Source organism: Myotis myotis, unplaced genomic scaffold (genome assembly GCF_014108235.1).
Source record: "Myotis myotis isolate mMyoMyo1 unplaced genomic scaffold, mMyoMyo1.p scaffold_m19_p_13, whole genome shotgun sequence".
Lineage (NCBI taxonomy): Eukaryota > Metazoa > Chordata > Mammalia > Chiroptera > Vespertilionidae > Myotis > Myotis myotis.
In genome coordinates, this window is record NW_023416317.1 from 58,212,744 (window position 1) to 58,227,494 (window position 14,751).

The 14,751-nt window shown below is 48.7% G+C and overlaps 1 protein-coding gene across 6 annotated transcripts in view; it reads left to right on the forward strand.

Annotated features, from left to right (window-relative positions):
- The first annotated feature begins 1,273 nt into the window (after positions 1–1,273).
- The window catches only part of SETD2 (SET domain containing 2, histone lysine methyltransferase), an 88,213-nt gene continuing 74,735 nt past the window's right edge, over positions 1,274–14,751 (forward strand). For 2 of the 6 annotated variants that reach the window (XR_004971679.1, XM_036333769.1), the window contains exons 1-2: positions 1,280–1,480; positions 7,211–7,303. Coding sequence is in view for 5 of the 6 variants with exons in the window: in XM_036333769.1 (XP_036189662.1) it covers positions 1,443–1,480; positions 7,211–7,303 (131 nt within the window). In the remaining variant the exon portion in view is untranslated. Of the gene's footprint in view, positions 1,481–7,210; positions 7,304–14,751 lie in introns of all 6 variants that reach the window. The other 4 variants (XM_036333764.1, XM_036333765.1, XM_036333763.1 and 1 more) reach the window with 3 other exon arrangements.

The following is a 14,751-nucleotide window of genomic DNA, read 5'->3' on the forward strand; positions in this document are numbered from 1 at the left end:
CTCATCATTGATGTTTCTCTCTCTTTCCCTCCCCCTTCCTCTCTGAAATGAATAAAAAAATATTTTAAAGAAACAACCCTAATCCCCTTCCAAGGCCCCACCTCCGACCACCAGCCCCAGGGCTTGGGGCTTTAACGCAGGAGTCGGCGGGCCAGGCGCAGCTCCCACCTCCACCTCCTTGTCTGCTGGTAAAACCCGACTCCACATTTCAGTGGAAAAAAGGAAACCCACCCGAAAGTCCATCCCACGAACTCCATTCCCACGGCCACGGACTCCCCACGCCCGAGGGGAGCTGCGCTGTGCGCTCCGGCCCCTCCTCCGGACAAAGCCCGCGGCCGTCGGAGCAGAAAAGTGAGCAACTACTTTCATTTTGTAAGGATGTGTCCGCTGAGGCCTCCGAACCCCGAGACCCGAGCTGCGGGCTGCAGATTTGGGGTGCGGGCAGGGGGTGCCCGGCGGCGGCAGGAGGAAGGGGATGGGGACAGAGGGGCGGGGGTGCGGGCAGAGGGCGCCCGGCGGGGGCAGGGGGTCCGGGGTGCGGGCAGGGGGTCGGGGGCGCCCGGCGGGGGCAGGGGGTCGGGGGTGCGGGCAGGGGGTCAGGGTGGGGTCAGGGGGCAGGGAGTGCCCGGCGGGGGCAGGGGGTCGGGGGTGCGGGCAGGGGGTCGGAGTTGTGGGCAGGGGGTGGGGGCAGGGGGACCCGGCCGGGGCAGGAGAAAGGGGGAGGGGCGGGGGCAGGAGGAAGGGGAGGGGGGCAGGAAGAAGGCGGAGGGCGGGGCAGGGGGGCGGGGGCGGGGTCAGGGGGCGCCCGGGGGTCGGCGTGGGGCGCACCCCCGGTTGGCGCCAGCTCTGCCCTCGCCGGGGCCGAGATGCAGCGGCGGGGAGCGGCCGCGGGGCGGAGAACCGACGGTGAGGTGCGCGGGGGGCGCGGCGGGCATCACCCGGGCCGGGAGGCCTCGGCGCCGCGGGCTCGGGTGCCCGGGGCTCCGGGAGGTGCAAGTCTTGGCGGTGCGGGGCCCGCGCTGGTGCCCAGGCGGGTTCGGGCCGTTCTCCCGGCGCCGTCGGCTGGGCCCGCCTCGCAGGGCCCGGCGCTGTGGTTCCGGAAGCCGCCGGGTCCGGCCGGCGCTGTGGTCCCGGAAGCCGCCGGGTCCGGCCGGCGCTGTGGTCCCGGAAGCGCGCCTGCGCCGCGGGTCCGGGCTGCGGCCGGGCGGTGCGTCCCCTTTAAGGGGCCGGGCCTGCGGAGGGCGGGCGGCGGCGGCGCCGAGGGGAGCGGGCGCGGGCGGAGGGCCTGAGGGAGGAGGAGGGAGCGCGCAGCGCCTCGGCCGCCCCTGCCGCCGCCGCGGTCGGACCCGCGGCCTCCGCCCTCCCCCTCGCGTCGCCCGCCGGGGAGGGGGCGCGCGTCGTCGCCGCTGGGGAAGCCGCCGCCGCCGCGGCCGCCTGCGAAGATGGGCGATTTCTACGACCCCGAGCACCCGACCCCCGAGTAAGTACCAGCTCCCGCCGCCCGCGCCGCCGCCTCCGCCCGAGCCCGGCCGGCGCGCGGGGTAACGGGCCGGCGGGGACGCGCGCGGGCGGCGTGGGGACAGGCCCGCGCCGCCGCCTCGCCTGGGCCGGGCCGCCACGGGCCGGCGGTTGGGCCGGGCCGGTGGGGGAGGGGCGGCCCCGGCCGCCGCCGTCGCGTCCGCACCGACCGACCGGCCGGCCCGCGGCTCCCCTGACGCCCCTGGCTCCCCGCCGGCCGCGCTGCAGGCCCGGGGGCCGAGGCGGGGCAGCTGCCGGCTCCCGGCGCGGCGAGAGGGCCCCGGCGCGGGTAGGCCGCGAATCCCCGGGCTCGGGTGGCAGCCCGCCCCGCTCCCGGCCTCCTGGCCCCGGCGGCTGGGACCGGAAGGGCCTGGCGCGCGTCGCTGGGCTCGGGGCCTTGGAGGGGCCCGCGCGGCGCGCCCGGGTGGGGTCTCTCCGCCGGGACCGGGCCCGGCCCGCGTCGGCTCCTCGGCGCTGGGGTCTCCTTCCTGGTGGCGAGGCCTCCGCCGCCCGACGGCGCGGTGACACCAGGGCCGCTTTTCCGCCCGAAAGTGAAAGCCCGCGGAGGGGCCCCCGGGGTCGCCCCGGCTCCCGGCCCTGCGCTCTCGGCGGGACCCCGGAACCTCGCCCTGAAGGGGTGACTCGCTCCCCGAGACTCGCGTGGGAGCCGGGCGTCCCTGCCGGCCGCTCTGGGGGCCGGGGCCGTGCGGCCGGTGTGTGTTGTCTGCAGCCCGGGGCGGCCCTGCACGGGCCCGGCCGTGTCTGCCCCCCGCGGGCGCCGTGCACCTCGGGGCGCCCCCTCAGCCTGGACTCGCTGCCCGCGGAGACTATTGTTTTGCAAAGCGGTTCTTCTGCAACTGCTCGCTGGTGCCGGGAAGCTAGACCGGCCCCGCGAAGGGGTTTCCCACGAAACTGTTACTTTTAGGCCAGAAGGGCACCCACAGGTCCCTCTTTGGACACTTTTTACCTTAGTTCTCCCCTGGCTTTTCCCTTCCTTTTTCCTTTGCAGCTCTTCCCCAGATCTCTTCCCCTTGGTCCAGAGCTGCCTGGATCTTAGCAGTCGTTAGTTTCCAGGCCGACACCGCGGGGTTGGTTCTGTTGGGGGTGCTGATGGGCAGCTCCGCACAAAAGGAGGAAGGGCTGTCCGGCCCGCTGCAGAGGGACCCGGCTCTTTATGTGCCCTGCGCGGTGACAACGTGGCTTCCCTCCTCGCCCGGGTTGTTGCTTCTAGGTTAACAGTATCCTAATTAGGTTGTTTTGATTCACTGCACAGTCATTGGTGGCATTACAAAGCTCATGCTACTGGCTTTTGGTTTGGGGCTTGGAAAACCAAAAGAACAGACATTGTGACCCAGCGAAGCTCCGGCTGCTCACCTGTGCGGTGCAGGATAGCGCGGCAGGCCTGGGACGATGCGTGCCTGCTTCCAGCTCCTTTCCAGGTTGTTTAGTTATGAAAACGTAATTTTTCATACCCTGTGGAAAAATAGACCCAAATGCATCTTGATAGACGTGAGTGGAGAGGAATCGAGACTTTTTGTTGTTTTACATAAGGTCTTACAGTTTTTTCGCTGCTTTTCTGTTCCCGCTGCTTTGGATTGCTAACAGGGACGAAGTAAGTTGTGAAGTGTGTGCGTGCGGACCTGCCTGGACTGTAAAAGGGTTATGAAGTGTTTTCTATTACGAGAACTGGAGGGGCTCTCGATAGGCATCCCGAACGTCACCCCTGTTTTACAGACGCAGAGACCGAAGCCTAGAGAAGCGAAGTGACAGTAAACCCTAAGAGGTGGAATGTGCCGGCCGGAGAGGAGCAGCATAGTGCAGGGGGAAAGAAATAGGGCTTCCGAGGCAGACTGGGTTTGAGCGCTAGGTGAGCCTTGGACAAGTGACCTCACCTCTGAGTGGGAGTTCTCATCTGAAACAGGTGTGTGAAGGTAGCACCTCATAGGCTTTGGGAGGATGGGATGAGCATCGTGTGAAAAGCGCTCGGCACAGAGTGGCACGTGCACTGCTTCTGGCTGGGTCGTCAGGAAGAACGGGAGTGAGGAGTTTACGTCCAGCGTGATGAGATGAGGTGGCAGGAGAGGCGGTGACAGGCTGGGGGAAGGAGTGACCGCGGGCTCCTGTTAGATTTTTGTTTGAAATGGTTCTTAGATACATGAAGAAATTGAGGCACGAAACACGTAAAATCGGTGTGAAGTAACAGTTGGAACCTGATGTTCTGTATTTGTCTTGTGCTCGCTCTTGAATCAGGCACAGCTGCCAGAGGCTTTTCCCGTGGCCTAAGGGCCCTGTGTCAGGTGAAAGCGGCTGTAAGCACCTGCGGGTCTGTGCTTTTCGGTGGCTGCTGCTGGGCAGGCCCAGGCCCAGGTGTTGAGGACACTGCACCTTAGAGCTGGTCAGGCTCCAAGGGACTCTTCTAGAGACAGGCAAGTCCTTTGCAGTGATAGAGATGCTCTTCTTCAAACAGAACATGTCTATTTTGTGCCAAACACAGGTGTACTATGGGGCGTACAAAACAAACTTTTGCCCCCGTGGGCACCTGCAAATGAGGGATGGCAAACAGTAAATAATACAGAATGTTCAAAGGTAAATGCTTTGAAAAATGCAGCAAGGGGGATCCAGAATTTCTGGGGAAGATGTTGTAGTTTAAAATGAGGTGACCGGGTGAGCCTTAAGGGGCGGGAGGTGGCCATGGTACTACCTGGTGGGAAGGCGCTCCAAGTAGAGGGAAGAAGGAGCTCCCAGCACTGAGGCGGAGCTCTGGTGAGTCCTGCCAGTGTGGCTAGGATGGAACCAACAGGAAGGAAGAGTGGGTTGGGTTGGGGGGGGGGGGCACATTTCACAGGTCTCCACAGAGACCTGTGAAGCTGCTACAAGGACTCTTCCCTGAGCTCTCACAGGTGTGAGCCGAAGGCTCTCGATGTGCCAGGGGAGAGATAGTAGAAGCAGGGAGGCTTGTAGGAAGCTCGTAACGAGGAGGGAGATGCTGGTGGTGACTGGTGCCAAGGTGGTAACAGGAGATGGTGAGACGTGGTTGAATTCTGGATATATTTTGAAGATTAAACCAATATGATTTGTTGCTAGGTTTGATGTGGCATGTGAGAGAGGAACCAAGATGGTTCCAAGGTGTTTGGTCTGAGCAGTTAGAAAGATTGAGTTGCTGTCAACCATGATGAGGATGATGCACGAAGGCAAGTTTGGGGAATAGACCAGTCGTTCAGTTTTAGACGTGATGAGTTTGAGGTGCCTGCTAGACGCCCGTGTTGATGTCCAAGTCTGGAGTTGAGGGGAAGGTCTGGACTAGAGGTGACTTGCGGAGTCATCACTTAGGGGGTATTCAAAACCACTAGACTGGACGCGATCATCAAGGGGTCCGTGTGGGAAGAGGACCCAGGTCGAGTCCTTTTAAACTGCAGTGTTGAGAGGATTGTTATAGTGTGCAGTGTTAGGGGTCTTAATGTGGATATTTTTAAAATAATATAAACTTGGGGAAATTACCTCTTCACTAACACCTAACTAGAAGTTGGCGTTTCTTTTAATTACTAATGTAAACAGCACACTACAGTACTATTAACAGTACCTGTGTGTCTACTAGTACAGATCACAGATTTCTTTATAACATACAAGTAACATTGAAAGGAAATTAATTAGAAGGTGGCCCTTGCTCGGGGCTGGGCTGGGGAGAAGGGCCAGGCAAGCCCTGCAGCCAACCTCCTGCGGTCCCTCCCCCGCATCTGTGGTGAGCAGGGTCCCTCCAGCAGGTGTGGTCCCGGGGCCTGGCCTGCGGGGATCAGCCGAAACCGGCTCTCTGACAACCCCCCACCCCCAACCCCCCAGAGGCCCCGGAGTGGGAGAGGGCACTCTGCAAAGTTGCTGTCGTACAGGGTGTGGAACGCAAAAGCAAGTGTGCAGTAAGCCAGATTCAGGCCAGTAGTGCCGCAGCAACAACAGAACCCACGGCTGAAGGTGGAATCGCATTGGCCCCTCAAGGATTCGGGCTCCCTCCTCTCTGGTTTCGGGGTGGAGGATTCTCCTATTGATACATTATTTCTTTAGCAGGGTATGAAGCAACTGTTGATACAGTTGTGTTTTCCTAAGCAATGTTCCAGTGGTTAAGACACTTTGTACATACAGATTATCAATCATACTTTCCTAATTTCCTTAGTGGAACGTTGGTATTCCCAAATCTTTTCTGCTACCTTTTACTATAGTGACTAGATTTAATCTATTCCCCCTTTTAAGACATGAAATTCATTATGATTTACTCTTTAACAGATAGAATAGTTTTTCTTGACCCTGATATTCAGTGTTCCATGAGCATTGTCAGTTTTTGCAGAGAAGCTAGAGTAGTCATATTCTGGATGGCACAATATGACTCGACTGGGCTACAGAAGCAGAAGTTGACCAGCTTCGTCGTTTTTTAAAATTCTTTCAGTACTGTTGAGTACCTTATTTTGTAATGCACTAGGTAATTATTAAGACCCTGAGATTATTTATATGGAAACGGAACCATTTATACCCAGAGTCACTGAAAATCAGCTTTAGAATTCTTTTTCTTTCTGAGATTCATTCTTTAGGGAAGAAAAACACCTTTTATTTTGAAAAAATTTCAAACTTGCAGGAAAGTTGCAAGAATAGTATAATGAATTCCCATATACTTTTTGTCTAGATTAACAAGTAATTGAAAATTTACTACATTTGCTTTATTTTCCTATATAAAAGACATATACGTGTTTGTTTCTTTTTGGCTAAACTATTTGAGAGTATAAATTGCAAACATGACTCTTCATCCCTGAATATTTCATAGTATTAACAAAGAGCAATCATTCTCTTAGATAACTAATATACAGTAATCAAATTCATAGAAGTTAACAACGTTTGGTTACCTTATACTAGTATATAGTTCATATTTAAATTTTGCCTATTATTCCAATAGTGTCTTTTTTTCTCTTTTTCAATAGTGTCTTTTAATTTTAGTCTAGGATTACATAGTTCACTTAATTGTCATGTTTCTTAGTCTTTTTTTCTTTAATATCTGAATATAGAGCTTTAAATTCAAGTTCTGGGAGGTACTTACTTTGCTATGATCTTTTTGTACTAACTTTAAAAGTGATATTTTAGAAACAACGATGTCTGACACTGTGTTTAAAATGGTTTCTTTTATTTTTTTTGTTAATTCTCGTCCAAGGATATTTTTCCCCCATTGATTTTTAGAGCAAGTGGAAGGGAGAGAGGAAGAGAGAGAGAAACTTCAATGTGAGAGAGGCACATTGACTGGTTGCCTCCTGCACACGATGAGGCCGGGAGTGAGCCTGCTACGGAGATACGAGCCCTGGACTGGGAATTGAGCCTGGGATCCCTCAGTCCGCAGGCCGATGTTAGCCACTGAGGACAGCTGGCCACGGCGAAATGGTTTCTTTTTTAAATCACTAAAACAACAAATGCTTGTTGCAAAAGGTTAAGAAAGTACAGGTGTTTACAGAGAAAAAAGGTAGAAATCTACCCGTAACATCTCTTCCCTGCTCCACCTCTCCAGATGGCTCCTCTGTGTGGATAAGGAGCCGATGCTCTCCACACCACTTTCTTCTACTGATTGTATCATGTTTGCATTTACATATAAGATGTGCTCATCGCTTTTTTAATAGGTACTATACTGTACTATGGATTTACTATATTGTTTTATTTTCTTAAGGTGTCTGGTTATCATGTTAAGCAGTGTAAAAGGGCCTTATGACATGTTGTGCTATGTGGAAGGTGTCTCCTTTCAAATCTGTTTCCCCCTGGGGTGAGTATGTCTGGTAATTTATGATAGTGTTTTGACGATTTTATTTAGAGTTTGACTCCTATACCATTTTCTTTTTTCAAAAAAGTGTACTTTATTGTCCATACTAAATGTTTGCCATGGTGCTGATGGATTAAAGAATTTTCATTCCTGCCCTACTTTGATTAGTTGCTTAGTTATTTTATTTTTAATATATTTTTATTGATTTCAGAGAGGGAGGGAGAGGGAGAAAGATAGAGATAGAGATAGAAACACAATGATGAGAGAGAACCATTGATTGGCTGCCTCCTGCACGCCCCACACTGGGGGTGGAGCCCCAACCCAGGCACATGCCCTGACTGGGAATCGAACCATGACCTCCTATCCTAGTTCATAGGTCAACACTCAACCACTGAGCCACGCTGGTCAGGCAGTTGCTTGGTTATTTTAAAGAGAAAACTTAAGGCATTTAAGTGCAGTTTCTTGAAAATGAATGGTTTGAAATTGGCCGACATGTTGGCCGACTGAACACTCAGTAGGTTTGTTGTTTTTAATAATTGGATTTATATTCGACAGTCTACTTCCATGGATTCCAACGAGAGACAATTATTACCTTGTGTAGATTTTGGTTATTGTATGCTGATAAAATGTTGTTTGTATTTGTACCCCCTAGCTTTGGAATTCATGTATAATGTACTTTATGTTGAATTTGGTAGCCTCCCCTTCTTAAAAATTTAATTATTATTTTTTAATCCTCACCTGAGGATATTTTTTCATTGATTTTTAGAGAGAGTGGAAGAGAGGGAAAGACAGAAATATTGATGTGAGAGAAACACATCGAGTGGTTGTCTCATGCACGTGCCATGAGGAAGGACCCTGCAACCGAGGTACGTGCCCTTGACCAGAATTGAACCTGGGACCCTTCAGTCCGCAGGCTGATGCTCTATCCACTGAGCCGAACTGGCTAGGGCAGCCGTGGGCAAACTACTACCCGTGGGCCAGATCCGGCCTGTTTGAAATGAATAAAACTAAAAAAAAAAAAAAAAGACCGTACCCTTTTATGTAATGATGTTTACTTTGAATTTATATTAGTTCACACAAACACTCCATCCATGCTTTTGTTCCGGCCCTCCGGTCCAGTTTAAGAACCCATTGTGGCCCTCGAGTCAAAAAGTTTGCCCACCCCTGGGCTAGGGCCTTTTTTTTTTTAATCAAGCTAACAATTACTTTAGACTTTTCCAACTGAGCATATACATTGGCCATTAGATGGAGGTTTAAAATTGGTCTGAATTAGATGCCTTTTATTTTAGAATGCTTTTTCTGTCAGATGCTAACATCTCACAAGTGAAAATATCCTTGGGAGGGCGTGTGGGTGTTGGTATGAGTGATACTGCTTGCAGGCTGGAGGAGGTCTGGGAGCTTGCTGTGGGCTGGCAAGAACCTGGAGCAACTCTGCTTTCCGACTAGAGCTGTTCTTGCCACGCACTTCTGCCAAGTGTAGTGAGGGTCTCTCTGGGAGGGTTGTATAGTAATCACCAATATTTGCTTCAGTGACTTGTATTTTGAGTCTTTTGTCTGATATTTAGCCTCTTGGTGAATAGTTATTTATTTTTTGGTGAATAATTATTCATGACATGCTCTACTTTAGTTGACAGATGATGCATGTCAGTTTTAAAATTTTTATGAATTTTGTGTTAATGTAAAGTAGAGCTAACATTTTTTATAAATTATGTAGATGGCTGCACAAACCCTTTAAAAATGATTTGAGAGAGAGAGAGAAAGAAAGAGAAAGAGAGAAATGTTGATTGGTTGCCTCCCATATGCACCCTACCTGGGGATTGAACCTGCAGCCTTTTCAATCTGTGAGACAATGTTCCAACCAACTGACCCACCCAGCCAGGGCTGCAGAAACCCTTCACATTGAAATCCATTTATTCTGACCTTGAGCACACACAAAGGCTTTCTAAAATTGCCTGGTTAAAAAATGCAACTCTTCGATTAACTTACCAACTCTAGACCAGAGTATCTATCTCAACTCTGTAACATAAGCTGCATATTTTATGTCCTACTTCTGTGGTGGAAATAACGTTATGAAGACTCAAGTCAGCGGAAACATTTATTAAGCATGTACTGCTCTGTACCCAGCTGCTAGGTACTGGGATTCCTCCATTTAAAAGAATCAGTCTCTGCTGTATCAGGTGTTCATCATGGTCTTTGGATTTTCTAGTCGATGGGACTACAGAATCCCTTAGGTCCTAGCAACAGAACCAAACAAGTCTAAACCTTGTGAAGGAATGGGTAAATGGTCACACTGTTAGCTCTTCTTTATGCTTTGTATTAGTAACCACCTGAAGTATCTTAAAAGTTGGAGAATTATAAAAATACACCTGCTTGCAAACACATTTAAAACATTTTTATATGTAAAACGTAGAAATGATGGAAATAAGGATCCACAGGCAGTCTGTGTACGTCACAGACACACACACACACCTGTCAGGTTTGGCATCCAGCACATGCCCAGCTGACAAATTGTCCCGTCACAGCCAGGTTCCAACTGTGCCCCAACTTTATATCCTCTGACACCGAGCTTCTCTTCTCTAATAACGAAGAAAAGTAGTCAAAGGAAGGTGAGCACCAACTGTTTCTTGGTGGCCTCCTTGTTTCTCCAATGCGTGCAAGCAGTGCTGTGGTTGGGGAAACGCTGGTTTTATATTCAACTACCACTGGTTGTTTCAATGTTGACATTCTTCCTTAATAAACTGCTGTTGATCTGCTGTCATAATTGTGACAATAAAGTTTTGTTTTTACTTTTTAATGGACATGGTAAACTTAAGCTTAAGGAGTATGCCTGTCATAGTTAACCTTGGGGAAAACTTCAGGAATACATTTTCACCAATTTCTAACAAAATATTTAATTCTACCTCAACGAAATTTATCTGTTTACTGTAGATAATTTGCCTTCTGTGGAGAGGGGCAATGTTTATTTTATGCCTTTCTCAGGTCACACACTACTGTGCTGCTGCTTGTGCTACTTTTGTCTTGCTTCGGTGCAAATTGTGTCCAGGTGGTGAGGTAGTCCCAGTCCACGGTGTTCATAGGACTTGAAGTCATGGTTTCTGGACAGACAGACAGACAGACAGACAGAGCTCCCATGAGCAATGATGAACATGTTTGTGGGAGCATAAGATGCCCAAGAGCTATCGTTCCTCACTGCTAACACTAGGAATCCAGGTAGTTGTGGATTCACAAGAGGCTGTGCAATTATGGTTCCTTTGAAATGAGAAATTTCCGTGTAACTTGCGTGGATGATTTCTCTACTTAAAGAATTGTTTGGAAAAATGGGACCATTCTTCTCTAGCCTAAGTCGTACAACATTAAGACGCTAACGTAATGATTCTCTGATTCAGAAATTTGCATTATTCACAGTTAATTGTTAAAACCTGTGCTCATTTTACGGTACTACGGAGGCAGAAGGTATACTGGTACAAGGTTGGCGAATATCTCCAAGAAGAACTTAGGCCATACTTTGAAATTTCCCCGTTAGTGACTTTTCTTATTTTTTTGTCCTCATGAAGAGAAAGTGTGAGGAAAGTGAGTGACCTTGTTCTGCTTCAGTGAAATTTCAGGTTCTAGGTTAAGCCTAGGTTTATTAAAGTAATTTCTTTGAGGCCATCAATGCATATATTTTGATTTTGTAAAAGGCACGATTTAGAACGGGTTGGCAAACTGGCTAGTTGGCAAAATTCAGCATACCAGCATGTTTCCGTACAGCCCGTGAGCTCAGTTCCCAGTCATGTATCTTGATTGCGGTGGTGGTTACGTGAATCTATATGTATGGACTAAAATTGCATAGAACACACACATACACAGGTATGAATATGAATGCAGGTTAAAAACAATGGTGTAAACTGAATAAGATCTAGTCTGGCTAACAGTAATGTACCAATGTCAATTTCCTGGTTTTAATATTTGAGTATGGCTATATAAGATGTCACCATTGGAAGGGGGCTAGATGAGAGTACAGAGCTACTGTTTCTGCAACTTCCTGTCAATCTGTAATTATTTAAAAATAAAAAGCTTAAAAATGTATAAGCATATTGATCACTGGTAAATATCAGATTGCTGTAAAAGTTTCTAAACTTTAGTCTCAATTTATGTATTTCTGGATATGTAACGAAAGTTGGCCAGCTGGCACTGGCCTGAAGACTACAGTTAAGTGTCAGTAACTCCTTGTGCCCTCTGTGGCTACTCCATATTTTTTGCCATTTGCAGTCTCTCTACCTGTCATCTCTCTCTTTTTTTTTTTTTTCAAATATATTTTACTGATTTTTTTTTACAGAGAGGAAGCGAGAGAGATAGAAACATCGATCAGCTGCCTCCTGCACACTCCCTACTGGGGATGTGCCCGCAACCAAGGTACATGCCCTTGACCGGAATCGAACCTGGGACCCTTCAGTCCGCAGGCTGACCCTCTATCCACTGAGCCAAACCTGTTAGGGCTCTACCTTTCATCTCTTATCTCTACTCGTTTGTTCAAAATTATTTACTGTGCACCTTACCAAGACCTGGGGATTAAAAAAAGAAAAAAAAAAAGCAAGGCCCTTACTATTTGTGCTTATTTTTAAGAAAAAATATTTTTATTGATTTCAGAGGGGAAGGGAGAAGGAGAGAGAGAAACATAAGTGATGAGAGAGAACCATTGATTAGCTGCCTCCTGCACCTTCTGGGGATGGAGCCCACAACCTGGGCATTTGCCCTGACCCGGAATTGAACCATACAAAATTATCAACTTAATATTAGCTCGCTATATTTGGCCAAACATTTAATTAACTCACCCTAATGCCTTGGCAGGGCCAGACCAAGTGATGGTGCTTAAAACCCTGGATCTGGATGAGATGAGGTAGGAGAGAAAAGAGTAGGTGGAGAAGAAAGAGGAAGACAAGCAGGGAAAAGTTTGGGGACTGTAATGTGAAGACATTGGAATTATAGGAAGACCAACAGATAAGACTCGGGGGGAATAGCCAGTGAGAATGGAGAGAGAAACAGAAAGCATAGAAGAAAGGCAGTAGTAGGAAATGAAAATACTTGGGAAGGCAAGAGGGAGAGGACACTGAGTTAAGTGGTGAGATCATCATCTAAGAGTGGTCAGGGAGCCTGGCCAGTGTGGCTCAGTTGGTTGAGCATCGTCCCATGCACCAGGAGTCCACCGGTTCGATCCCAGAGGGGCACATGCCTGGCAGGGGCATGCATGAATCACCTGAGCAGTGTTTCTCACCTATGTTTCTCTCTCGCTATCTCTGAAATAAATAAAAAATTTTAAAAATGTTTTTATTGATTTTTAGAGAGGAAAGGAGAGGGATAGAGAGATAGAAACATCAGTGGTGAGAGAGAATCATTGATCAGCCGCCTCCTGCACGCTCCCTTCTAGGGATTGAGCCTGCAACCCGGGCATGTGCCCTCACTGGGAATCTAACAGCGCTCTCTTGGTTCCTGTGTTGACGATCAGCCACTGAGCCAACCAGGAGGGCAAAACATTTATTTTTTTTTAAATAGTGATCAGGGAGATGGTAGTGACAGAAATTGGGGCTAGGCATCTAGGGGAGTAAGAAAGGAAATTGAGTGGCACAAGTCACAGTGTTAGTAAATGGTAGAAACAGGATTGCAACCTAGGTATCATGGAAGTTTGATCTTTTTGCCATGTTATATTACCATGCTAGTAAGCAAAGTAATTAATACTAAAGAAGATGTGCTTTCATGCAGGAAATCAGGAAAGTGAGAGTAGGATGAACTGAAAAAAGGAAAATTTAAAAGAAAGCCCCTTATTAGTCTTTTCATTTATGGCAATTATTTACATTGTATTATAGTTACTTTGTATATCCTATACCATATTCAAGTAAAGTGTGAAATTCCTTGTGGGTGAACTTGACCTCTGGCCTTTACAGAACTAATACTATCTTGAGAGAAAGGTAGATCCTTTTTTTAAAGTATATATTTTTATCCATTTCAGAGAGGAAGGGAGAGGGAGAGAGAGAGAAACATCAATGATGAGAGGGAATCATTGATTGGCTCCTTCCTGCACGTCCCCTATTGGGGATCGAGCCCGCAACCTGGGCATGTGCCCTTGACCAGAATCAGATCTGGGACCCTTCAACCTGCAGCCGACGCTCTATCCACAGAGCCAAACTGGCCAGGGTGAGAAAGGTAGATCCTTAGTAACTGCTGAACAAACAGCCTTGTGATCAATAGGAGTACTGTACTTACAGTTCACAGAGTTGCCTTTCTAAAACAGCCATTGGGCAATGGGTGATTGTATGCCACAGTTGCCTTAAGCCCAGCTAACTCATGGTAGTCAGCTGGACACCTATTGCCCAATCAAAACCTTGGGCTCCTGAAGGACTAACTCTGCTTAGAAGAGGTTTGCAAACGTGCACATGCACGACCATAAACTAAGCAGGGAACTAGGTAGATGTGATTTTTTGTGATAAAAACTTTTCTTATGAAGACTTTCTTTTTGACGTGCTCTTCCATATCGTTGACTGTCTGAGGCGTTTAAATTTAAGTCTTGAATGTTTGGCACTGTAAGTGGCCAAGTGTATAAATGTCGAAACATGCATGACTTCAGTGCAGTTCCAGCTTCTCCTGCAGGTCAGATGTGTTCATTTGTGCTTGTTGAGGAGGCCACAGATTTAGAAACCTAAAAAAGAAATGAACACTAAAATGGAAACAAACCTAAACAAATAAACAAGCTGTAAAATCCTGTTTTTCTCCTCATGGTGAGGTCATCACTGAGTCCTTGAGAAGGGCTCCGAGTGCTAGCTGTGCCTCTGCTGGGATGCACTCTGTGTAACTGGGACCCCGTGGCCTTCGGGTGGCACTAGTGCCTGCCTTTTGTTATCAACCAGTTCTCCTGTCTTCTCTCTGAGTTTTGCCTCTTCACAGTTCCCTTCTTCTGCAATTTCATATTCTGTCATGGGGTCTAGTTTCTATGTAGTTTATTCTCATCGATGAGTATGAGGTTAGAAAGATCTGACTCCTGTCTCCAGCGTGCTCAGAGTCTGTGGATTGGGCGCTGCACTGCCCTTTTCTGTCCCTTTCTGTACTGTTTTCAGACACTACTGCTAACCCGGCTCTGACACTTTCTGTTTGTTTGTAATTTGACTTTTCTTTATTAACATGAAATGCCCTTAGGATGACAAACTTGATCTTTTCTCCAAATTTTCGTGCTTATACCCTTTTTATTATAAACTTTTTATTTTATTATCAAGTTAAGGGATATGTCTTGCCATCTCTGTCTAGCAGTTGTCTGATTTCTGAAATGAACCCTCCCCCCAGCCAGTTCCACATGTACAATGTCTCTTCAGCCCTTTGACTGTGTCATTACTTTCTTCACAGTTTGTCAGGATTTTCTCTTCATTTGCTTGTTGAGAGTAAAATGGCTGAGGCTGGGGAAAGGGTTCCGTCTCCTCAGATCT